This window comes from Triturus cristatus, chromosome 11, assembly GCF_964204655.1.
Source record: "Triturus cristatus chromosome 11, aTriCri1.1, whole genome shotgun sequence".
NCBI lineage: Eukaryota > Metazoa > Chordata > Amphibia > Caudata > Salamandridae > Triturus > Triturus cristatus.
Window position 1 is genome coordinate 558,632,218 of NC_140594.1, and position 25,487 is coordinate 558,657,704.

General features: G+C 43.4%; 1 protein-coding gene across 1 annotated transcript in view; it reads left to right on the forward strand.

Moving 5' to 3' along the window:
• SLC9A9 (solute carrier family 9 member A9) overlaps nucleotides 1-23,224 on the forward strand; it is a 2,902,095-nt gene extending 2,878,871 nt beyond the window's left edge. The window contains exons 15-16 of the mRNA XM_085633573.1: nucleotides 19,682-19,787; nucleotides 22,102-23,224. Coding sequence (XP_085489699.1) covers nucleotides 19,682-19,787; nucleotides 22,102-22,341 — 346 coding nt within the window. The 3' untranslated portion in view covers nucleotides 22,342-23,224. The remainder of the gene's footprint in view (nucleotides 1-19,681; nucleotides 19,788-22,101) is intronic.
• Nucleotides 23,225-25,487: the final 2,263 nt, after the last annotated feature.

Below are 25,487 nucleotides of genomic sequence, written 5' to 3' on the forward strand. Positions count from 1 at the left end.
TGAGGTCAGAGATCACATCGGTACGCAGGGTAACATCGGTTGTTCGCACCTTTGCACACAGGCTGATGCACCCCACCCCTCCCACAGCACTGCGCTCAACACGTGTCTGTACGGCAGCGCTGCCCTCTGGCTCAGGCCTACAGTATGGTCCAGCAGGTCCTTAAAATGAGACAGACATGTGACTGAATGAGGTCATAGAACACATTATTAAGCAGGGCAATATCGCTTGTTTGTACCTGCGCACCCAGGCTAATGCACCCCACCCCTCCTGCAGCAAAGCACTCAATTGCAGCCCCTGTGCACCCAGGCCCCACTGCTCACCTGCTGTCATTGTTGTGTGTCCAAAACACGACGGGCAGCAGGGTTCACAATTCAGGTGCAGTGTTGATTGTGACGATGGTGTACGCCTTATGGATCCCTTTTTTATTGTGCATTGTGATATGCGAGGTGGATGCGGCCATATCACCTGAGGCAGTGTAGAAGAACTGGGACATATGGCGTCATCGTTATCCTATTTATACGTATGCAAAGTGGGCTGGGCTTGCGTACGCCAGGCGAGCGTAGGGGTGTGAATAATAGTTTCGGGGACCTGGGCGTTGTTCAGTTTCTGCCTGGCCAGGAAGTGTACTTATGTGTGTTTCTGTTGCAGTTTTGACGTCGCAGAATGCGCAATTTACATTAATGTAGCATGTACCGGGAGGGCGGCAACTATCGCTAATGCGATGCTGTTCGATAACATTGAATGGCCAACATCACATGTCGCTGTCAAGGTTGTGGATATGCGCAGACATTCATGTCACTGGTGTGCGGTATTATTGAAAGTGTTGCTATCGCGAAGCGCACACATGTGAATGTGCTCGGATGGAGGGAGCATCAGCAGTGAGGCTACGTCATAAATAGTGATAACATTCATTATAGTCAAGCAATGCATGCCAAACATGTATCTGAAAGTCTCACATATGACACACTACTATACTGGTAAAGCATGACAACAGAGAATACAGCAATACAAATGTACACATTACTGATTACTGTTTGTCACATGTGATCTAGGATGTGCACTCTGCCCGTGGCTGATAATACCCCTTCGGGCCAGCAATACCCAGGCCGAAAGGCAGCACAATAATGTGCACAAACACACACCAGGGGCATCGTGTAACACACATTTGATCTTTGATGTAACGTTTGAGATGCATGGCCATCACACGTGGATGGCTAATGTACAGACCATGAATATTGATCAAGATGATCGTTGCATGTTGTGTGTAGTAGAAGATATGTGTACACAGCAAAAAAACTTTTCAAAAAAGCTCCCTAAGCAGAAGGGGTGTGTCTTATCAAACGCTGTAGAGAGAATGACTAAAATGGGTGGGGTCCTCCAACTGTTACAATGGGAAATGTTATGAACTAATCAAATGCTTTTTTTTAAGGTCACATGGCAATCGCACATCGAGGGCGCAAGGAGGCCGCACCCGACAAGATTTTGAGATAATATATTTATCATAATATACATTTATTACAGTTAGAAATATATAAATGTTTAAAATATTTTAGATTATCGCTTGCTCTCATATACAGTTTAAAGTTATTTAGATATAGTTTTTAGACATAAAAAAATGAGGGAATGGCGTACCCGGTGCGACACCATACTTCTATGACGTAACACAGGGCCTGACAGCGTGCATTTGTCACATACGCAACGCGCAGCAGGAGTGACCCCATATGTACTTGACGTAATGCGTGGCTTGGTACTGCGTACCCGTCGGATACCTATGTAGCAGCTGGTGCGAACTCATACGTATATGATGCTACGCGGGACGCGGTGCCACAAATCCGTCGGATATGAAATGCGCATCCTTTACGAGTTTAGCAATATGGCGGATAGGATTCGCATGGTGATGGAGCTTGGTACACTACCGGTATGAGAGTGCAGTTTTCTCAACAACCAAAAAAAAGGTATACATATTTTTTGGGGGAAGATATAAAACATTACTTAATTTTTAAAGTTAAAAAAAGAAGATTTATAGAGTTCTAAAATATTACAAAAAAAATAGAAAAAATATAGGTTTTATAAACATTAAAATATGAAATTAACATTTAAAAAACCTTTGAAATTCACTAAAAAACCATAGGTTTCAGGGACGTTATAGTTAGTTGGACATTTGACTCATATAAAAGCCTGTTATAGTTAGTTGAGCTAACTATAACTCACGCGCCTGCAATGCACTGCTGATGATGTCACATATTACATCACTCATGACATGGTCAGTGACATCACTGATGACATCACTGATGACATCTCAAATGACATCACTGATGACATCATCCACGTGATAATCTGATGCACATACTGATGCCTTAATATAAACCTTGATACACCCATTCTAAAATGCAGACTACAATTTTTGAAACTATACACACAACAATGCCATATACTACATACCACTCACTGTTTTCTAGCTCTACACACATCCAGTCACTTATACATGCACTTACTCATCAATACAGTAGTATAATATGCACTCATACATCTATACATGCAGTCACACCCTGCCGCTCATCCATAGAGTTACTCACACACCTAGTCAGTAATGCAAAGAATCAATCACATATCCATTTACTCATGTATACAGTTATACACACCAAGTCACCAACACACCCATACACACAGTAACTCATCCATACAGCCCTTCCCAGATGCGCTTTTGAACCCATGCAACCAGTGAATCACCCACTCAGACATCTATGCACAGAGTCATACACCCCCCCACCCACCCATACAGACACTCAGGGACACATACAGATACTCAGACAACAAATCAATAACCCATATAGATACTCATGTAGCTATTCAGCAACCCATGCATTTGCTTACACACCAACTGAGAGACTAATACACTTTCACACAGTGTAGTCACTAACCCATGCATTCAGTACGTTCAATCACTCACTTATACCGTCAGGCACGCACCTACTAAATAATCCCTTCAGGCAGTTGTAAATGCATTCATTCTTTAATACACCTTGGCATAGATATATATGAAAAATATTTAAACTTTACTGAAACACACATTCACTGGATGATGTCATCAGTGATGTCATTTGAGATGTCATCAGTGATGTCATCAGTGATGTCACTGACCATGTCATTAATGATGAAATATGTGACATCATCAGCAGTGCATTGTGGGCGCGAAAGTTATAGTTAGCTCAACTAACTATAGCAGGCGAATTTATCTGGTTTTATATGAGTCAAATGTCCAACTAACTATAACGTCCCTGAAACCTATGTTTTTTTAGTGAATTTCAAAGGTTTTTTAAATGCTAATTCCCAACTATAACGTCTGTAAAACCTATGGTTTTTTCAGTGAATATATATATGTGTGCCTTCTGTTTCCAGTAAACCATGATTTAAACTTATAATATAAAAATCAAAAGGTCTTGGTGGTTAACACAAGAACGTAATGAAGGCAAAGTAGTAGTTGATGTATTATTAAATATATTAGCAAATAATAATTCTAAATTGTCATCCTGAATACTGAGTCGATTTGGGAGTATTTAAGTTGGGACTTTCAACTGAATAACATTTCCCAGAATCAAAGCTGGGATTTTAAATTCCTGATAAATAAGTGCCTGCAGATTTAAACGATAACTTAATTGCCAACAAAGTAATCCTGCCCTTTGCTGAGGAATGGACTTGCGCAGTGAATGATAAGGTGTTTAAGTTCCAGGACACAGGTCGTTGCTAAATCTGCATTAACCATTTCCATATATTAAAATAATTTCGGTGTAGTCAAATCATGGTCAGCATCTAATAATGGGCTTTGGTTTTCAGATAGCCTTAGAAAAGTAATTTTTGAATTAAAAAATGACTGATGTAATTTTTAAATCTCTTGGTATAAGATATGGAGTTACAACAAGGATGTTAGAGGCAATCACAAGAGATTTTCAAACGCTTCAGTTTGAGGCATTTACTTGCAAGCAACGTATTTTCCTGCATGCATCCTTTCCCTTAGGTGTAAAAGTGGCAGGCTCAGCAGTCAAGGCATTAATGGAGTCTACCTTCCAGACTGTCTGTTGAAATTCCGATGTCAATAATGGAACCAAGGTCAGTAAAGAAGACACATGCATGTAAAGGGTCGGCTCTTGTACTTTGTCAGTCATTCAAATGACATGGCAGCATGATTGCAGCATGGTTGCCGTGCTTCTGGTAGGCGCCACTGATGCACAACATCAGTGTGACAGAACCTTTATACTTCTGCATTATTTCTGTCCCACAGAATCGAGTGCCGAATATCACTAGGCCGGCAAGCATTCACTGAAAACCATTGATTATATTTTTCACTTTTGTGATGTCAGTTGCCCTGACTGCTTAAATGGTTTGCTGAGTAAATTGAGGGTGAGTGATAAGCAGAAAAACAGCTAAGACTATTTTACCCTGCTGCTGTACCAGAACCAGTTCAGCTCCCACATCACTTCCTCTACCCCGCCAAATTGAAGTACTAACAAATGGGATATCCAAACCACACAAACAAATACAAACCAGTTTGTGCTGTTTCTATGAGGAAGAGGGTAAAGACTGATTTGCATATGGCTGGCTCCTAACTGAGATGGCATGGTGGGTGAAAAGCAATATATTGGGATGCTGCCCGAGTGGCTGCCAGTGGGTGAGATTAATTCAAGCATTCAATCCACCCTAAGTGCGCCAGGTATGCCCAGACGTGGGTCCCAGGCTCAGTGTGCCACTGGAACCAAGCTATACCCAGCTGAAGAGCTCATAATAAGGGCAAAACCAGCCCTGGGTTTCTCGTGTTTGTGTTCGATGAGAACCTGGTCTCGCAGTTCAGGCTTGACTGTTCCCATGAGGAACAGGGTCAAGACTAAGTTGCACATGGATGGGTCCAAACTGAGGTGGCATGGTGGGTGAAAAACCATGGATTGGGATGTTGTCTGAGCGATTAGCAGTGGCTGAGAATAATTCAAGCATCCCATCCATCACCTTCTTGTTGTTGCATTTGATGTCCTAAGTGCGCTGGGGAAGGCCATATGTATTTTCAGAGCTCACTGTGTCACTGGAACCAAGCTATAACTGGCTGAAAAGAACCCATAACAAGGGCGAAACCAGTCCTGGTTTGCTTGTGTTCTGCTTCAGGGAGTTCCTGGCCTGGCAGTTCAGGCTGGACTGTTCCCACGAGGAACAGGGTCAATAATTATTTGCATATGGTTGGCTCCAAACTGGAGTGGCATGGTGGGCGAAAAACAATGGATTGGGATGCAGCCCTAGTGATTGTCAGTGGCTGAGATTAATTTAAGCATTCCATCCATCACCTTGTTGTTTGCGAATTTGACGCCCTTAGGGCTAAATATATATCAATAGGTGACGCAACGCAACTCTGCAAGTCACTTTGCTGCACTGCGTGACGGGGAATGGGCAGGAATGTGTTGTATTTAACTCAATATGGCACATGCCTTCCTTTTCCCAGCATTGGCGTCTAATGTGCTGCCTAGCGCCAATGCAGGCACCCTTGCATTATGCAGGATTGGCTTTGGGCAGGAAGGGGCACAATTCCTTGAGGCATTTTCCACTTTCTATGTGGGCTACATTCTGCAGCCCAGATAGAAAGAGAAAAGATTAGGAGAAATAAAGATATTTCTCCCCATTATGCATCCGCTGGAAAGGCGTAGCATTTTGGCGGATTCCCTGGTCTACCAGTAATAGTAAATCTGGGAATGTACCAAAATCCATGGGCTTTGCGTGGGAACACTCCCACACCACCCATGGAATGCCTCCCTGGGGCAGAATAATATAGTGCAGTGATTTGTAGTGCATTGCATTACTCTGGATTTATCAAGCCGTTCAGGTACATGCAAGGTGGTCTTGCTTGGCTTGATAAATCACATTTTATTGCGTGGTGTAAAAGTGATGCAGCCCGTATATAAATATGGCCCGAAGTGTGCTGGGTATGCCGCACTGTGCCATTGGAACCTAGCTATACATGGCTGAAGAACCCATAACAAGGGCAAAACCGGTCCTGGGTTGCTTGTGTTCTGGTTCGGGGAGGACCTGGATTGGCAGTTCGGGCTGGACTGTTCCCATGAGGACCAGGGTCTAGACTGATTTTCATATGGCTGGGTCCAAATTGAGGTGGCATGGTGGGGGAAAAAACTATGGATTGAGATGCGGCCCCAAGCGATTGCCAGTGGCTGAGATTCATTCAAGCATTGCATCCATCACCTCTGATTGTTTTTGCAAACCACAAAAAAAGCCAGAACTTGCTCCTGACCACTGGTGTGGAGTGGAGGTGTGTACATAATACTTCTACAAGGAAGTATTTTCCTTTCTCTGCAGCAAATATTAAAATTTGTAGCTTTGCAACTCACATGAAATATACCATAGCCTGTATGGTCCTCATTTCTAGAATTAATGTTAGTGAGTAATGCAAAGGCCATCTAGACTTCTGTGTGTAGACAGAATATTCGTAAATGTAGTGATATTTTACTTAGCAGATTCAGCAGATCCAGAGAATGCCTAGATTGACAAAAAAAAATAATCTGCACTAAGGGTAATACATGCTCTTTTGACTTAGTATCTACACATCTCGGTCTGTAATTCAAAATACATGCCTCTTGTGTCAGCGAGTGTGCATCCTGAACAGGCACTGGACTGCTATCCATTGAAGTTCTCAATAAGCAGTACGGACTTTTGTCAGGTTAAGCTTCCACCCAAGATCTCATAAAATGTACACCTTCCAGGAAGTGGCCTCCACTTAGTGCTCCCTTTTGAAGGGTCCTTAAGGATAGGACATTGGTGTAACATTTAACTAAAACAGATGGGGTGCATGTATGAAGTACTCCCCTCAAGGTGGTGAGAATGTAAGAGGGAGAGCCCTCAGTTTTATATGATCCACCAGGAAGTGTTGACTTTCCTGTAAAAATCAAGTTTATATCTGTACAACTCTGACTGGGTAAGATGTTTCTAAGTGCATCTTTAAGAAGAGCTAACACTAGCTTTTTTAGATAAAAAACGCTGGTACTTTTATCATGGTGGGGTGTTGTCTTGGTTACTGGAGCATGGATAGTAGGCTTTATGACAAAGTGTTTTAAGTGGATAACTTGAAAGGTCTGAGATATCTGTAGGTTTCTTTTTCTAGATAATCCTAAACCAAGTCAATTCACTTTCATGTGAAGTGAGTATTTCTCTCTTTCTTTATTTATTTAGAGTATTATATAGCATGAGCAAGACCCTTTCTGGTGACAAGGTGCTTTACAAGAATAATGAAAGAAAGGTATGATACAAAACGCTAGGCTGTATACAAAAGTATAGTATAAGTCATGCAGACAAAATTTACATAAGCGAAGGGTGAGAAGCGAGATATAGGAACATATAGACAATCATAAGTACTGGCATGACCATAGTCCGATAGGTGTCAGAATGGTGTGTTGATAGCTGGGAAACACTGGACAAATAATGTGGATCTCGGGGGTATGGGCGAAGGCGTGGCAAGAAGCAACGACTAACAAGCAGGAAAGAGTCGCTCATGAGGAGAGGGAGGTATGTCCTCAGTGTGAGAGGAATTTGTTGGATAGGAAAGTTTTTACTTCTATCCTGAAGAGGAATGTGGATGGGTGCATCTGATCTCGAGAGGGAGGGAGAGAGTTCCAGATTTTGGGGGCAATTCCAGAGATAGATTAGATAGGTTGTAGGTTATCTTTTTGTTACATTTTTGTGGCTTAAGCAGTTGGGAGCTTCTACTTCTGGAAGATCTGTTTCCACCCTATATCGTCAGTTTCTGAGCCAGGTGGGAGGAGGTATTGGATGCAGTCCTTAATGGGTCATACATGCAACTTTTTTTATCCGGTAATGAGCCTGGCTACTGCATTTACAGTAGCCTTAAGCGGTGCAGGTGTGATTTTCAGAAGACCCACAAGGATAGCACTTATATAGTATAATTTCAGCTTGGGATGCTGTTTTGAGGTCTGCTAAGGGGAGGAAGGGTTTTAGTTTCCTTAGTGCATGCAGTTGAAGGTTAGCTCCTCTGGTGGCGGCACTGATGTGCTTTTCCATGGAGACACCATTGTCCAAGATACTACCTAAGGATTTTGCAGAGTCATTGATGTGTGTGGTACAGTTCAAGACAATGAGATGTGGGAGCCAGTCTTTGATACTAGAGGCGATGGCGGGTGGTGAGATCATTTGGAATTCTGTTTTGAGGGCATTGGGTTACGAGTCAACCAAAGTATTATTGAGGATATTGATGTCTTCGAGAGACGCGTTTTTCAAGTAGAGCTGAGTGTCATCTACATACATGTGGTAGGAGATGTGGGAGAGTCTGAGGATTTCAGTTAGGGGCTCCATGTATAGGTTAAACAATCTTGGGGGGAGATAAACCTTGAGTACACCAAGTGACACTGACGACTGATTGGAAAGAGTGTGGTTGATTAGAATGCACTGAGCTCTATTGTGAATAAAAGAGGAGAACCATTTAAGCACAGTACAGGAGAGACCCATACTGTGTTCTAATACATTCAAAAGGGTATCATGATTGAGTGTGTCAAACGCTGCTTACAGGTCAAGTAGGATAAGTAAGCAAAATTAATTCTGGTCGAGTAAGGGTAGGGCATCATCAGCAATGTGGACCAGGCCTTTTTTGGTGCTATGAACTGGTCAAAAGCCAGATTGACATTGGTCGAGGAGTTAATTATTATCATCCATAAAGGCAGTGGGAGGTGAATAGACTCATTGAGGAGTTTGGAGGGAAGGGAATTGTTGAAGTGGTTGGAGTATTTCAGAGAGGTCAATAGTTTTAAGTTGTCATTTTCATTGAAGGTTTTAAAGTCAGACCAAGCGGCATTGTACATAAAACATTAGTAAATCCAAAAGCATCTGAGTTGATGGGAACATCCACTAACAAAAAGTAAGTAGCAATCAGTGACCCTGGACTCCGCAATGCGAATTATATTAGACATCACAGATATGTTCATGCAGCTGTCCAACAGTGAACCTGGGCAGTAGTATGTTGGGTAATTTTTAAAAGTGTGGGTGCATTAAGCTGTGAGTCGTTGATATGAATCCCCTTAAATGTTGATGGAAAATTTGTGGAAGTACTTGAGTTTTGAAAGGTCAGGAAAAATATTGTGAATTAGTCAAAGAAGCATAGTGCTGCCCCCTACTAAGACCTGACCCTTACTTTACACACTGGATCTTGACAGCCACCAAAGGGTATCAACCTTTGTCATGTATGGAGGAGTTTACTGTTGCATGCATTTGGTCACAGGGTAGCAGTGTAAGGCTCCAGCAGGCTCATAAATCCCACTCTTGTCACAATTATAGGGGCACATCATGCCTAGTACAGGACACTTTCTGTTGATCATTTACTGTCCATCTCCCCAAAGGCATATAACAAGAGCTTACAATACAAACATGACTTCTACTTTCCAAAAGCTAGCTAGTGTGTGTTTGCCTTGGTGGGATAGTTGGCTCACAGGTCCTAGTGACGTATTCAGCAATGACACCATGTGTGAAACAAGTTCTGCATGCACTGGACCTGGCAATACCAGGTCATCAGACCTATGCTACATTTTTAAAAAGTGGGTCCATGGTTATGTTATAAATACAGCCTGAGATTTGAATCTCTAACCAAACAACACAATTGTGTCTCAGGCTGTCATTTGAAAGGGTTTGGAAGCAAGTGGGAGGGAGGGTTTAAATTTGAGGTCAGCGTATCCACTCCATATGTTCCAGAATGGGTACAGCCCACTTTATAGTGGGCGCAGTGGGGCCAGACGGGGCAAAACAGCGGGTAAGCAGGCAGTGGCTGGAGGTGGTGTTGGGGGGGCGGGTTACTTCTAGGCAACACAATTAAAAGGTGCGGCAAAGTTGGGCTCATACTCTTTGTTCTTGCTCTCCTCACCGTGACCAGTAACTCCACCCACTAGGAAGACCTGCAGCGCGTCAGAAGCTGCTGTGGTCCAGGGATCTTTGCTTTCCTTGCCCATCGATTCCTTAGTACAAGCGAGTTCATGGGGCGGAGTGTTGTCATATTATGTTGTCTCGCTTGATTTTTCTGTTGCTGGTGATAAATTCTATGTCATATGCTATGCCTTTTGTTCTATTGGCAAAACCAAAGGAAATGATGGACGGAGTGTTGAACATTGCAAGCACTCACCCCCAGTCAACTGATCTGGGTTTAATCCATCACCATTCTTTAGCCCACTCTGCCACCCCAGTTCAGACATGGCCATATGCAAATCAGTCTGACCCTGTGCCTCATGGGAACAGTCCAGCCCGAACTGCCAAGCCATGTCTTCCCTGGACCGGAAACAAGCTTCCTAGGACCGGTTTCTGGCATTTCAGCCGTCTTCAGCCAGGCTTGCTTGAATCCAGTGGCAAAGTGAGCAAGGGACTCACGTCTGAGCATACCCTGCCAACTTATGGCGAACAAAGCAAAACCAAAGGAAATGATGGACGGAGTGTTGAACATTGCAAGCACTCACCCCCAGTCAACTGATCTGGGTTTAATCCATCACCATTCTTTAGCCCACTCTGCCACCCCAGTTCAGACATGGCCATATGCAAATCAGTCTGACCCTGTGCCTCATGGGAACAGTCCAGCCCGAACTGCCAAGCCATGTCTTCCCTGGACCGGAAACAAGCTTCCTAGGACCGGTTTCTGGCATTTCAGCCGTCTTCAGCCAGGCTTGCCTGAATCCAGTGGCAAAGTGAGCAAGGGACTCACGTCTGAGCATACCCTGCCAACTTATGGCGAACAAAGCAAAACCAAAGGAAATGATGGACGGAGTGTTGAACATTGCAAGCACTCACCCCCAGTCAACTGATCTGGGTTTAATCCATCACCATTCTTTAGCCCACTCTGCCACCCCAGTTCAGACATGGCCATATGCAAATCAGTCTGACCCTGTGCCTCATGGGAACAGTCCAGCCCGAACTGCCAAGCCATGTCTTCCCTGGACCGGAAACAAGCTTCCTAGGACCGGTTTCTGGCATTTCAGCCGTCTTCAGCCAGGCTTGCTTGAATCCAGTGGCAAAGTGAGCAAGGGACTCACGTCTGAGCATACCCTGCCAACTTATGGCGAACAAAGCAAAACCAAAGGAAATGATGGACGGAGTGTTGAACATTGCAAGCACTCACCCCCAGTCAACTGATCTGGGTTTAATCCATCACCATTCTTTAGCCCACTCTGCCACCCCAGTTCAGACATGGCCATATGCAAATCAGTCTGACCCTGTGCCTCATGGGAACAGTCCAGCCCGAACTGCCAAGCCATGTCTTCCCTGGACCGGAAACAAGCTTCCTAGGACCGGTTTCTGGCATTTCAGCCGTCTTCAGCCAGGCTTGCTTGAATCCAGTGGCAAAGTGAGCAAGGGACTCACGTCTGAGCATACCCTGCCAACTTATGGCGAACAAAGCAAAACCAAAGGAAATGATGGACGGAGTGTTGAACATTGCAAGCACTCACCCCCAGTCAACTGATCTGGGTTTAATCCATCACCATTCTTTAGCCCACTCTGCCACCCCAGTTCAGACATGGCCATATGCAAATCAGTCTGACCCTGTGCCTCATGGGAACAGTCCAGCCCGAACTGCCAAGCCATGTCTTCCCTGGACCGGAAACAAGCTTCCTAGGACCGGTTTCTGGCATTTCAGCCGTCTTCAGCCAGGCTTGCTTGAATCCAGTGGCAAAGTGAGCAAGGGACTCACGTCTGAGCATACCCTGCCAACTTATGGCGAACAAAGCAAAACCAAAGGAAATGATGGACGGAGTGTTGAACATTGCAAGCACTCACCCCCAGTCAACTGATCTGGGTTTAATCCATCACCATTCTTTAGCCCACTCTGCCACCCCAGTTCAGACATGGCCATATGCAAATCAGTCTGACCCTGTGCCTCATGGGAACAGTCCAGCCCGAACTGCCAAGCCATGTCTTCCCTGGACCGGAAACAAGCTTCCTAGGACCGGTTTCTGGCATTTCAGCCGTCTTCAGCCAGGCTTGCTTGAATCCAGTGGCAAAGTGAGCAAGGGACTCACGTCTGAGCATACCCTGCCAACTTATGGCGAACAAAGCAAAACCAAAGGAAATGATGGACGGAGTGTTGAACATTGCAAGCACTCACCCCCAGTCAACTGATCTGGGTTTAATCCATCACCATTCTTTAGCCCACTCTGCCACCCCAGTTCAGACATGGCCATATGCAAATCAGTCTGACCCTGTGCCTCATGGGAACAGTCCAGCCCGAACTGCCATGGTTCTATTGGAGCATGGTGAATTCATAGTTGCAGGGACACTTCAGGTCCCCTTGAGGTTGTTATAGCTATTTACTGATTAGAATTATATTTGCCTATTAACATGAACCATTTTACAATTGAAACAATGCTGTGATATACTGAACTATGTTTTCCTGGGAAACTAGGGCCTTGACTCCATCTTGTTTCTTGGTTGCTCCAAAATATTCAAGGTGTATTTATATTTCTCTTTGACACTGCACGCATCAGAATGTGCTCTGTGGCTTTATGATGACATGCTGTTCTTGAAGAACTTCGGAGGAAGCCTTTAGTTACTTTTGAAGGCTCTTCCTGCTCGCTCACTGTAGGGTATTCATTCATGAGACTTTTCATTGCTTATGAAACAAGATTTTTTTCTAAACACCTCCAGTGACATTAGGTCAAAGAGGAACTTATTATTATTCTGTAAGGGGATAGTTCCTAGGATGGTGGCAATTTATGATGATTAATAATGCTGTACTGTGATTTGATAATGTGTTTGTACATTTGCTCAATCCATGCTGACTGTGAGATTTCCATTGCTTTCCATTGTGAAATTTATTATAAAAATCTCTGATTTTGGGGCTGAGCCAGATAATTTTGGGACTCTACTGTTGATGCTTGCCATTTCTCTATTGATTTTATGCACACTCTGGTCTATTTTCCAGCCTTTGCCCAGTGCTGCATCTATTTTTATGCTAAGGGCCTTTATGGCAATTGATTTCTGAGTGGTTGACTGATTTATTGAGACTAAATACATTTTTGCTTTCTGTATTGCACTTTAATATTTAATAAACCTGCATATTTTTCTAATTTACTGATCTTGAGCCCTTTTTGAGTCGATCTTTATTTAATAACTGTTACTTGAAATGATGCTCTGACTCTTGTCTTAGGGGACACATTTCCTCATCTACTCTTGAGGACAACACCGTCCCCGACCCCGCATGTGCACTTTCACTATTATGTTGATTATGTGACAGATAACTCCGAAGGCACCGGGAATAAGGTAAAAAACACACCAGCTTCATGTGTACCTCAAAGGGAGCACTTGGAGCAATTGTTAAAGAATCTGAAAATTTGTGGTGGTTAGGTCAGTCGCTTACGCAGCCCTGATCCGCCTTTTGCATGTGTATTTGCCCTAAGGGGCGGTGGCCATTTGGGGTGTTTGGAGGATGTTGTCTGCACCAGGGGGCCAAGTCATGGTCCGGTTGCACAGACTAGCTCTCTGGCGGATGTTGGGGGTACCTCATGTAAAAACCTGGAATACGCTGCCAATAACCTTAAGAACAGAGACCTCCGAAACACATTTCTGCAAAAAGCTCAAAACATGGCTATTCAACCTGGCGGTTTTCTCATAGACTCATAGCGAGCGCTCATCTCTCCTGCAATTTCTTCTCTTGTGTCTCAGCACGGGGACACACCGATATGGTGTAACCATGCGCTTTATAAATGTATAAAACTAAACTAAAACTAAAACTATGTAGGGTTGCTCTGTTATGCACAGGCCTCCAGCACAAATGAAGAGAGCAGGGTTTTATATGAGAGCAGTTGTCCTTTTTCTGCTTTGAGGAAGGGCTCTGAGAGGGCCCATCAGGTCAGAGGAGTAAGGGAGCCAGGAGGAAGGGCAAATCATGAGTTGACAAATTGATTTGATGCATGGGAGGTATTGGGTTTGTAGGTGACTCGATGTCTAGCGGACTATGTATGTGTGGGGAAAAAATCTGTTACAAATTGTAAATATGAGTGTTGTGTATCGTTATGCATTTTTATGAGTTATGATTATATAATAAATATGTAAATTGTAAGAAAGATTTGACCCTAAGGTCATCAACATTCCTCCTCCATATACCTCCAAACCAGCAATTTTTGCCCCACATTGTGTGCATCTCTCCAGGTTTCCTGTATAACATCCATCCACTTGACTGAAATATATGGCTGGTTGTGGGTTCCTTATAAACAACCTTTTTTTATTAAAGTCATGTTTGTGTCTACTTCCTGTGTTCCATTGTGCTTTTTCTGGGGTTTGCCTTGTACCGCATGAGTTGTACTTTAAACAAGTACCCCTCTTCATGATTTAACCATATCATAATTATTATGTGGCATTGTACTTGCACTACATTATGAAATTGTGGTTAACATCACTGTATATGTGTGCCCTACGATCCTTTGCCACATTATCTACGAAGAGAACCTGTACATCTTCTCCACTATGGTTTACAGATCACTTCACTTCAGTGCCTGCAGCTGTGCCACGAATCAGGGAAGCACATTTAGTATGTTGTCAAGTACATTTTGTGACTATACACAAAATGCACAGTAAAGCTTTGATAGGCATTCTAATAAATTACCCATATCTTTCCCATAGTTGTTTTCTGAACTGATGTCCTAATGGCCACTTCTTAGTGTGATATTCAGTTGTTTTTTTAGCTACCTACATTCCTCTGAAAGTTCTGGTGTGTTCACTCTGATCTGCACACAATCTGATTCACAAAGGTAAACTGAGACGAAAGTCTAACTTTACGACTTTTGGTATTCACAAAGGGCATTTACAAGTAGTAAAGTTAGATTTTTGTATCTGTTTAACTTAAGTTTTGTTCTTAAGTTTAGCTGAGACCGAAATGTAAGTTAAACTGAGACAATAGTCTAACTTTACTACTCATAAAGGCCCTTTGTGAATACTGAAAGTCGTAAAGTTAGACTTTAGTCTCAGTTTACCTTTGCGAATCAGACCCAAACTTTGTGATATGAGTTGATCCTGTCCATCATTGCTGATTTCCCCATACTCAGAGGTCTGCCTAATTCCTAGATAGTTCCCTGTGACTAGACCTGGCAGTTTTTTTCGTCTGCGTTATGAGAAACAGGAAACAAATTGCCAAACGCATATCACTGAATACAATTTTTTTGCCAATTGTTCGTAGATGTGCAAAAACGTTTCAGGTCGCACCATAAATGTCCATAATGTTCTAGAAATGTCTAAATCACTGGAATTTTAAGAGGCAGCACAATTTGTAAAACCTACCTCTAAGTTAATGTTTCTGCCACCTCTACCTCTGACCTAATACAGTCAACCTCACCTACTTTCTTGAGGCTTCCCGGAGCTGTTCTGTGGGCTGATTGCTTGACTTTTCTAAACACAGAACTTGAAACAGCATCTCAGCAGATATTCTTAGTTAATTCTTTGATCCAGAATAGACCTCCTTGGTAACCTCTTCTTCTTGTCATCTTTACTTCTCCAACTAGTCAACAAGCGTTCTTAAGCCACCTTTTCGACCTGTTGGCTTTGTCAATGTTTTTTACAGAAGCAGTTCTATTGCTGGGACTGTGTAGCTTCAGCACGAATAAAATAAAAAAAGAGTGTGGTGATGTATGTGCAATCATGCATCACCAGGCATGCTTGCACATATGGCAAATGGCAGTTGCTAGACCTTCTGAAAAATAAATATATATTAAAAAAAATGTTTTTAAGGACCGTAATCGGAGGGATAGGAAGTAATGGAGGAGCTGGTGGGGGATATTGGTGGGGGAGAATCAAGGTGAGGAGGAGCAGCAACAGGGAGTGGGGGAGCACTTTTGGTGCTTGAGGTTGGAGAGGAACAAAAATAAATGAAATGCAAAAAAAGGCTGGGTTGGGGTAGCAATAGACAAGGAGGGGGTGGAAGTGGGTGGAGGAGGGAGCACCATGGAGTGTGTGGATTGCATTTGCAGTAAGCATCACATGAGGGAGAGATGCTGAAAGAGCAAGAAAAAAGTAGTTCCCTGAATGGTAGCACTGGAGAGACATAAGTAATTTGATAAAAAGGATGGTAAAGAAGCTATGATCCAGGGGAGGGACAGAACACACGAGGAAGATGAAAAGCAAATGAACAAGAAGCAAGCAAAAATAGTGATAAGAAATCCAACCAATTGTAAACAATAGCAATTAGTACTATCTAAGCCCACTGTAAGTTTTGGTTTGGTCCAAAAGAGGTCTTTCAACAACAGACAACTATCTGTAAGTGATACCTAAAAGTCGGATCACAGTATTGGTAACACAATAAGTCTTGGTATATTGCCACAGAACGTTTCTGTTCATGATTATTTGTATGAAACCTGTTTTTTCAAACTTCTTCAAATAATTAATGTGTAAATATGGCAAAACTATTTTTTCGGCCATCTCTGTTCTTTTTATCTCCTGACACTCATTTAGAATTTGATTACTTTCTTCCATTTTATGCTTTAATTTCTTTAGCTAAATCATTTCACATTTTATGTTACAGTTTATGAGACTGCTAGGGGAAACAGCAAATACCACGGCCGCCAAACTATCGGTTCCCTTTGCAATGCAGGCGGAACAACGAATGTGCCTGATCCACGCATTCCATTTACAACGCAAGTCGTTACAACAGCATGCGTTAGGTAAAGTGGCATTGGACTTTAAAGTGCAATTTGTTCTCTACTGTTGCGGGGAATGGAGTTTGTATAGTAAAGTATATTATTCCAAAGTCCAGCGCCCCTTAAGGTGATTCATTGTAACGACTTGCATTGTAAATGGAATGCGAGGTCCAGACGCATTCGTTGTTCCGCCCGTGTTGTTAAGGAACGCGTGGGAAAGGAAAGCGTGGTTGTGTCATACAACCGACTACGAGTCAGCAGCGGTCCGTGGAGGGAGTTCCGTGGGGCGGAAAACAGGGCGGGGGAGGGGCAGGGCGGGGGGTACTAAACACCGGAATATGGATAATTGGAGGTAAGTAAACAATTAAATAAATAAAACGAATTTCGTAGCGCGCGCTGCACCGCATTTTGTGATGCAGGGCGTGCTACGAAATTCGTTTTATTTATTTAATTGTTTACTTACCTCCAATTATCCATGTTCCGGTGTTTAGTACCCCCCACCCTGCCCCTCCCCCGCCCCGCCTTTCCGCCCCACGGAACTCCCTCCACGGACCGCTGCTGCTACGAGTGTTCATTTCTTTGTGCTAATGTGCCCCGAACCAGTTTCACATTTTGCCCATTACCGTTTCTAAGTCTGCAGTTGGTGTTCGGGGTGTTTGGGGACAATGAAGTCATTCGTGCTTATTCCATCGATAGGTTTTACTATCGTGATGGACGTTCTCATTGATTTGCGAAAAGTGCATTCAATATTACAGTTTGCTTGTTAAACGGCATCACATTTGCATTATGCCATTCCAGGCTAACAAGGCTGCAAATTAATACTAATCTTCTGCTGGAGGTTTATAGATTAAATATATGTTCACAAGCAAACCACTCCAAGCTCGATTTGTCTTAGATGAAGGGCTTTGTGGAATGTTGATGGCTATGGGGAATATTTTATTTACAATGCACATTTCAGCCAATTTGTTTTTCCTATTGTTCACTTCTATTTCGTTGATGTGTTTTACATTATCTAACATGACTAATACATCCTGAATATCATAACACGTCGTGAAAAAATGGAGCAAAACATGTTTGAGATTCTTGAACGTGTCTGAGAGCTTTCTGTTTGTCAATGTCACAGTAAAATGAAACTGAATCTACATTATCACATTTTTCTCTGCCTTTGCGCTAAAATATCCAATCAAAAGAGCGTGTGTTGTTTAATGAAAAGGTGCATGCCAGCAACTTATGTGTATGCCTTGGTTCCAGGGTGAGGAGATCTAGAGAGCGAGAGGTGCTGCTTGGATGTAGTAATGTTTCTTCCACACTTCCGAATACCAGGCTCTATTGAGTATTGACCATATCTAATTAATGTTGCAGTTTTGGCATTAGCTAAACTCTTTGTGAAATTATGATACGCAAAAATATGCATTTTTTTTAATGTTATTGAGACACTTATGTAGCACTTAACTGGTGCTGGTTTATATCTTTCTTAATTTTTGCAATTTTATGTAGCGGGGACAGAAGGCGACATGGATCGCAGACCATGTTAAGCAGATATCAAAGGTGAAAAGTGACAGCAAAGCAAAACTGTGTATGCAATGCAACAAATAGAACATAACTATCAAGAAACATTGTATGGACACCATCAGCGTATTATATATACGTACAGAGTGGGACAAAGTCTTTTACATTGTGCAGGGTTACCAGTGCTTAATTAGTAAGAGAATAAGTGCCAGGCCCGAAGCTTTGCTGAGAAGCCTGCTGCTGGTCCTATCAAACGTTGTGATGCCGAATATCAAGGCTGCGTAGCTTTGAGTCTTGATTCCACCTCAAGTCACTTGAGTCCTCCACCAGACTCTAGATGCCTCTTTATCTCACTTTTCAGGTTCTTTTTCATCCCTGGCTTCTTTCTTTATCACAGTTTTTCCATCTTTCTCTTCCTCCTACTTTCCCCCCTTTTTTGTTTGCTCTCTCTTCCTCTGGATCAAAGTCTGATAAGCAAAAATAAGGAGCGGTCCCCTAAAATGCATGCTAGTGGCCCCACCTGCATCCACCAACTTAAATTGAGCACTGGGGGTGACATGAATACTAGGGCTATGGGTTGTACTGGGACAGAAAATAGGCTTGGGCTCCAAAGTGGCCACAATTAGCAACAAGCATTGGCATAGCCAAAAGGTCTCGCCTTTGGGACCTTATAAGTGTTTAGCCATGCAACAGTTGCATAACTAAATACTTATAAGGTCCCAAAAGCGAGACCTATTGGCTATGCCAATAGGTCTCGCTTTTGGGACCTTATAGGTCGAAAGTGAAAGGAATCGCGGTCAAGTGCGCGCGCGTGCGCCCGCGCACATGCACTGTAGCTCTAGGCTGGCCTGGCAGCACTTTTTGGAGCCCTCTCAATAAATCTCGCCAGACCAGCGCGTGCGCTGGGTCAGGCGAGACCTAAAAAAGGCGACCACTTTTGCAAATAAAAGGGGGGCACATTTTACAAATCGGGGCAGTTTTGAACTTGTTAAGAGATGGGGTATAAGTATGGAAGAGTGCATGCTTTTTTGCTTGCTGCACTCAATGCCTGTGGTAATATCTGGTAAATCATCAGTAAGAAAATGGCCTACCACAATGCAAAAAAGGCCCACAAACAGCCCAAAAAAGTGCCCCACTCTGAACTGGCAAACTAGCACTTCTGGACCTGCCTGCTTGCCCTATACGCCGGAAAGGTTTATGATGAAAGAGATGGTGGGATGGAGGAAGGGCAAGGGGTGTGGTGGGGTGGGGTAGTGAGGCGTGGGGGGAAGTGCCAAGTTGTGACCTGCATGTAATGTAGTTAAGCTCATACTACTTGATAGACTTTCGTCTCCTGGCTACCTGATTCATTTTACTCAATTCATGGCAGGAGCTTTTACTGTGATACATTAACAAAAAGATGTCTTGATTAATGTGCATTTCAAACTCTGGTCAAGCTGTTTCAGTGTTTAAGGCTGTTCTAATAAAAGTTGTTTTGTGCTCTTTGACAATGCCAGACATTCCTTAACCATCTCAATAGATATCTGAAGCCCATTTTGACGCATGCAGGACCGCCTCTAACAACAACACTGCCCAACTGGTGCAGCCCCATCGCCCGACTCCTGACCAGTCCACAAGCATACGGGGTAAGTTAAACCCTCTCCCCCGCATCAGCAGTGGCGTAACGAAACCTGAGGGGTCCCCCCTGAAAAGTACATGGAGGGGGGCCCCCCACACTCCGGACCCATTCAGAAGCTCTCAGGCCAAGGGCCAGCCTCCCGTACACAGTGCTGGAGGGCCCCCCTGAATCTCGGGCCCCCCTCCCACCACGGAGGCTGCAGGGACGTTTGTTACGCCACTGTGCATTAGCTGTCGCGAATGGGATGGGGCATGGTGCTAGTGTGCTGACTGTGTGTAGAGGAAGTCTGCCATGCCCGATACAGGTTTTGTTTGTGGTTTACCATGGAATGCAATCAAATAATAAAAGTGCCTTGCAAGCTGAGTTTCCCTAATTATTTCTTTCGTGAATTGAAAAGGAATTGTTTAGTATAGAATTTCTTCTGATCTATGACATCGGAATATTTTGTTGGCAGAGATTTGATGTGTTCTGACAAGTATTTTAATAGAATTTATTTCACAAACTCAGTCAAGTGTATCGAATTTCTGATTCTACATTTGCTATGTTTATGAGATGAATGCATGACTCTTTTATTTTACGAATCATTGCATTCAGGAAGTTGCAGTCTTGTTTGAAATTAACAGGGCCAGTGCATGTGAAAACAATGATTTGTAAAATAGGACTGGTAATGGTGTGTCATGGTAGCATGCAGTCATCTGGTAACACTAACATTTTCTCAATATTCTAATTCAAATTACCCTTGCCTTGCCTGGTCGCCATCTGATTGGATGGATTTGAGGGGCTGGTGAGACCTGATTGTCAGTCATTCAGCGTTAGACTGTCTCACAAAGAGTGTGCGAAGAAGAGCCACTTGAGACAAAAAAAACCAGATTTGGTTATGTCCTCGGGACTGTTCTTTCCATGGGCAGTCCAGTTGTGGCTGCCTAGCACCAAGGTAGACACCCTTGCACCATAGTGCAAGTGTGTTTGCGTTAAGGTCAGGGTGGTCGTTTTGTGCAATAAGAGAAACCTTTCTGCACAAAACCTGTCCTTTGAGGCTATTTCCTCTTTGTATGCATGCTTCAGAATGCAGCACAATGTTAAATGGAAATAACGAGGAGAAATACAGATATTATTCCTCATCACAATAGCCTCAGGAAGGTGCACCATTTTGACACAAACCCTTGTGAATAAGTCTTTTGTAAATATGAGTTTTTGTTAAACTCCATGGGTGGATGCACAGAAATACCCATGCTCCACCCACGGAATGCCTACCTGGCGCAAAGTAATGCAAAGCAGGGGAATGCGCTGTGGTATGTTACTTTTCTTTTTTTTACAAAGCAACATAAATAACCATTTGCATTGCTTTGCAAATACCATAAAGGATTTTGTTTGCGTCCAAAAAGTGCTGCAAACCTGACACAAAATCTTTGAAAGCCTGGTCCACTGTCCTCGTGGAGTGTCCATTGTTGGTCTCAGGGCCATATTTAGCGCTGGTGGCACCCAGTGCGACAATCATTTTTGCACCCCCCACACCCCATGACCGCCTCCTCGGATTCTCTCACTACCACCGGGCAAAAGTGCTCCTCATCTCTCCAATCATAAGTTATTGCTAAATACAGCGCCTCCTTCCTGAGGTCAGCGCCCCCTCTACAGGTCAGCGCCCAGTGCGGCCACACCTGTCGCACTACCCTAAAGCCGCCCCTCGTTGGTCTACAAGAGACAGAACCATGTCGAATTTTCAGGATAGCTACAGTCCACACAAATGACTCCATTTAGATTCAGAGAATGTAACTTATCCCATGTGCATAACCCACATATCCAGCATGTCTCCAGCTCTTATGTACGATTATTACCATATCTGCTCCACATAAGTACAAATATGGGAATTATGAACAATGGGACCAACACCCAACTTTGGTGCACTCCTATTACCCGAGGTCAAGGCATTACATTAGAGTGAGCTGGGCTCTCATGTAATACATTAAAATAAACAAATATTTTATACATTAATGGAAACACTAATTGATGCCTTCACATTGTGTAATGTTGGACTGCCATCTGCTACTGCCAAGGTTTCTTGTCAATGTGGGTAATGGATTTCTGTTTAAAAAAGGCGCATGGTCCCCGGCGTTTATCCCGTCCCTTCTGAAGCTTGCTGGAGTAACATTGATCAGTATCCATTTTTTACCTGCCTTGAAAGCTCTTGCTCGTTCGGGGAGTTGGCGTTTCGCCTTTAATGTACTATCGCTTCACCTTTAATGTATGATCGCACTCCAGAGCCATCTGCTGCTATTTCAGTGACACTAACTCTAAATCTTTTCTTTTCAACACACCATTAGGAGCAGCTGAAAGATGATGACATGGACTGCATCGTAAGCAACGATGAACTGACCGTGGCCTATGAAGAAGGTGCGTTGAGCTCTCATCCTTCCCCAGGGACACCACTGAGGTCAGCGCCGTCGGATCCAGTCCAAGCTGCCGGCAAGGAGAACGTCCATGAAGGAGATCTTGGTTTAGGGGGATACAACCCGAAGCTGGATCCCACTCCAGGTTCTCCTCCCCGTAGTACGCTGGCTTGATCAGGCTAAGGGTTCCGCAGTCTGTAAAAGGATCACAAAGGGATGCAAGCACTGATTGTTATGCAAGGCTGGAGATTGACTTGAAACTGTATTAGATCAATGCTTGGAGGGCTTGAAGTCAACTCCCTACCTATCTCTTCAGGCATAGATCGAAAAAAGCAAGACCAATATGAGCCATATGATGTCCACCTGAAAAGTAATTTTCTACACAATTATCATTTTTTTGTTCTCTGTATGAATTGTTATTTCCTGGAAGGAAAATATACTGCTGCACTTTTGCTTTTTCTTCAGCCATTTAATGTTGGCTTTTCTACTCGCGTCTCTATAGAGCTCTCTTGTCTTTCAATGCGCTGCACTTTTTAAAAATGAATATTGTCTCCATTTTCTATGCAAGGTTAGCAAGTTATGTATTATCGATAAAACAAAACTGATTGTGGATAGATAATTTAGAGAATAATTGCACAGCTTCGCGGTCCTCATTAAGCCAAGGCTAAGTAGCACAAAATGGCGGGCAGCCTGTTCTGAATCTAAAATCCACTTAGCCTTAAAAAAAGCTTTTATCTTCATCACAAGCACCAACTTATACTATCCCATTTTTACTCAGCTCTTGTGCTTTGTGCACTTCAGTGCGAGGTGCTCAGCTTCAGATGTGGAGATGCGCTTTAACATATGCAACAAAAACAAAGTGCCTGTGTCCTATTCACTGGGCACATAAGCCTCAACAATACAAATGCTGGAGCATTCAGACCTTAGCCAATCAGCTAGGGCTGGAGTGGGATTGTATGAGGTTATTAAATCCACTTGCAACAATATCACATCCAATCCTTCGACCTTCCACTATTTTAGATAAGTCCATGTTTAATATTCTTAACTCCACCCATGCTTTTCTAGGAAAAAGTATAAAAGACATTAAAATCTGTAAATATATATATATATATACTTACCTTACAATGTACTTGCCGGTCAATGTCCGGAATTCTGTATTATTTCCATGCGGTGTAATGCAAGTCATATAGTTAACAAACACCCCAATAACATGGGGAATAAGAAACCGCAAACTGCAATCACTAGCAGGGCTAGACTGGGAACCAAAACCGGCCCTGGCAAAGTGCTCGGCCGGCCCCCCGGGGCTTGGGGGTGCCGCCGAGCTCTTTGCCAGGGCCGGTTTTCGGCCGATTTTGTTACGGGGCTGATTTTGCAGCTATGCTACAAAAACGGCCCTGTAACAAAAACTGCCGCCAAGGGCCCAAAACCGTCCCCCACACGTGCAGCACACCGGGGGATTGCCCGGTGCCCGCTACGGTTCTGATCACTAGAATGACTTACTACAGACTGACCATCACTCTCTGTGGCCCTCAGTTACTCTTCCATTAAATGAGCACATGTAAAAATGACATAAGTGCCTTCCTCACTGGATTTCTAAGATAAACATGGGGAGATTTACTAAGATTTTACGCCGTGTTTGCGTCACAGTGCAAAATCTTTTTTTCCCATTTACTAAACTTGTTTAGCGCCAGAAATTACGCGAAAGTAACGCAAAGCAGCGCATTTGCATAACTTACAGCCAAGGGGGCGTACCATGGATGGAGCATGCAACCACCCAAGGTTTCTCACACTAAACAATATTTACTAAATGAAGTAGACACGGTGTAGCATCAGAAAACTGCGTCCTTTTGAAGTAGGCACAACAAAGGAGAAATGCTTTCATTTCTCCTTCCTTTTCAGACTTTGTTCTTGTGCTGCACATTACAGCACACATACAAAAAGGAAAAAGGGTTAAAGTCAGTCTATGCATAGTATTTTGTACTGGAAGGGTACCGTTCCAGCATAAAACCTATGCTAGACTCACGGAGACACTCTTGCACTATAGCAGCTAATTTCAGCGCTAGGGAAAGTGGAGGAGAGTGCCTTATTTCAGTACATTTGGCGCTCTCCTCTCTCCTTTTCACGCAGCGCACCATTTGCGGATGCTGCACTGCGCTGTGTGAGTGAATAGGAAATCTGGCCCACAGTGTTTTCTTTTAACCAAAGCACTGTGCCTTCCTCCTTTCTCAGGAGGGATGTTTGACACCCTAGGTAAAGTTTGGCTGCCCAGGTGAAGTTTGGCATCCTAGGTGAAGTTTGGCATCCTAGGTGAAGTTGCAGTTTTTGGCCTCCTCCGTTGATCATGGGACCAGACCTCATGCTTATACAGATAACCTGGAACCTTCGTTCTGATGACGTCCTATGCAGCTACATAGTATTGCCTCAATGTTGCAGTGGCTGACCTTCCATGCACCCTATCCTAATGATCCTTAGACATTGCAGACTAGAGACTCTGATTGACTTGTAAGGGTGCTGATTATGATTTCACCTGTAGTCCTGATGTAGCGGTAATCCCACTCTTACACCTGTGACATGTTGCATAGGGCATTAATAAGTGGGTGCCTGGGAAGCCCAAAGGAACAGGGGAAGAGAGGGGGAGCCTAAGTTGTGTACAAGTTTACACAGTCATCACTGATGTTGGAAAATTATTCTTGTTTTGTTTTACTTGTTATTTAGTCATTGGAATGCATGCAGCACTTAAGTAATGAATCAATACAGATAGGCATTCTCACATGGGCGTACCAATACTTTGAGTATCGGCACTTCTGGGTTTTGGGAATGCCATGCAATTACGTGGTTTCTCCTGAGAAATGCGAGCTAACTTGTGGAAATTGTACTGCATTGATTTTCTCAAATTAGTCCCCATTTGTGGGAATTGTTCTGCCAGGAATTTGGGCTGCTTTATGTGATTAAAATGTCCATGTGAAAACTCGCAAGGAGTGTATTCCAGGGACTCCCATGAAGTAAAATCTAAAAACAAACCATACTCTAAAAGGCGGTATAACAGATGAACAGTTTGCACTGGTGTTTGGGGGGTTCTCTTGTGTTGGGCCTGATGCAGCAGCCTTCTGTAAAGCAGACTGGCACACTTTTCATGTACATTATGTGTTTGTTTTCTCTGGGTTAAACCCTGAAGACATGGCAATCAACAAGTCAAGATAAAAGCGGATCACTTTTCCAGGCCACTGAATTGTACCCAATTGCTATTTGGGGTTTCAAATTTAAAAGCGGATCTGTGGCCGTGTACCCTAATGAAAAGACAGAATTTTTCATGTGGCCTA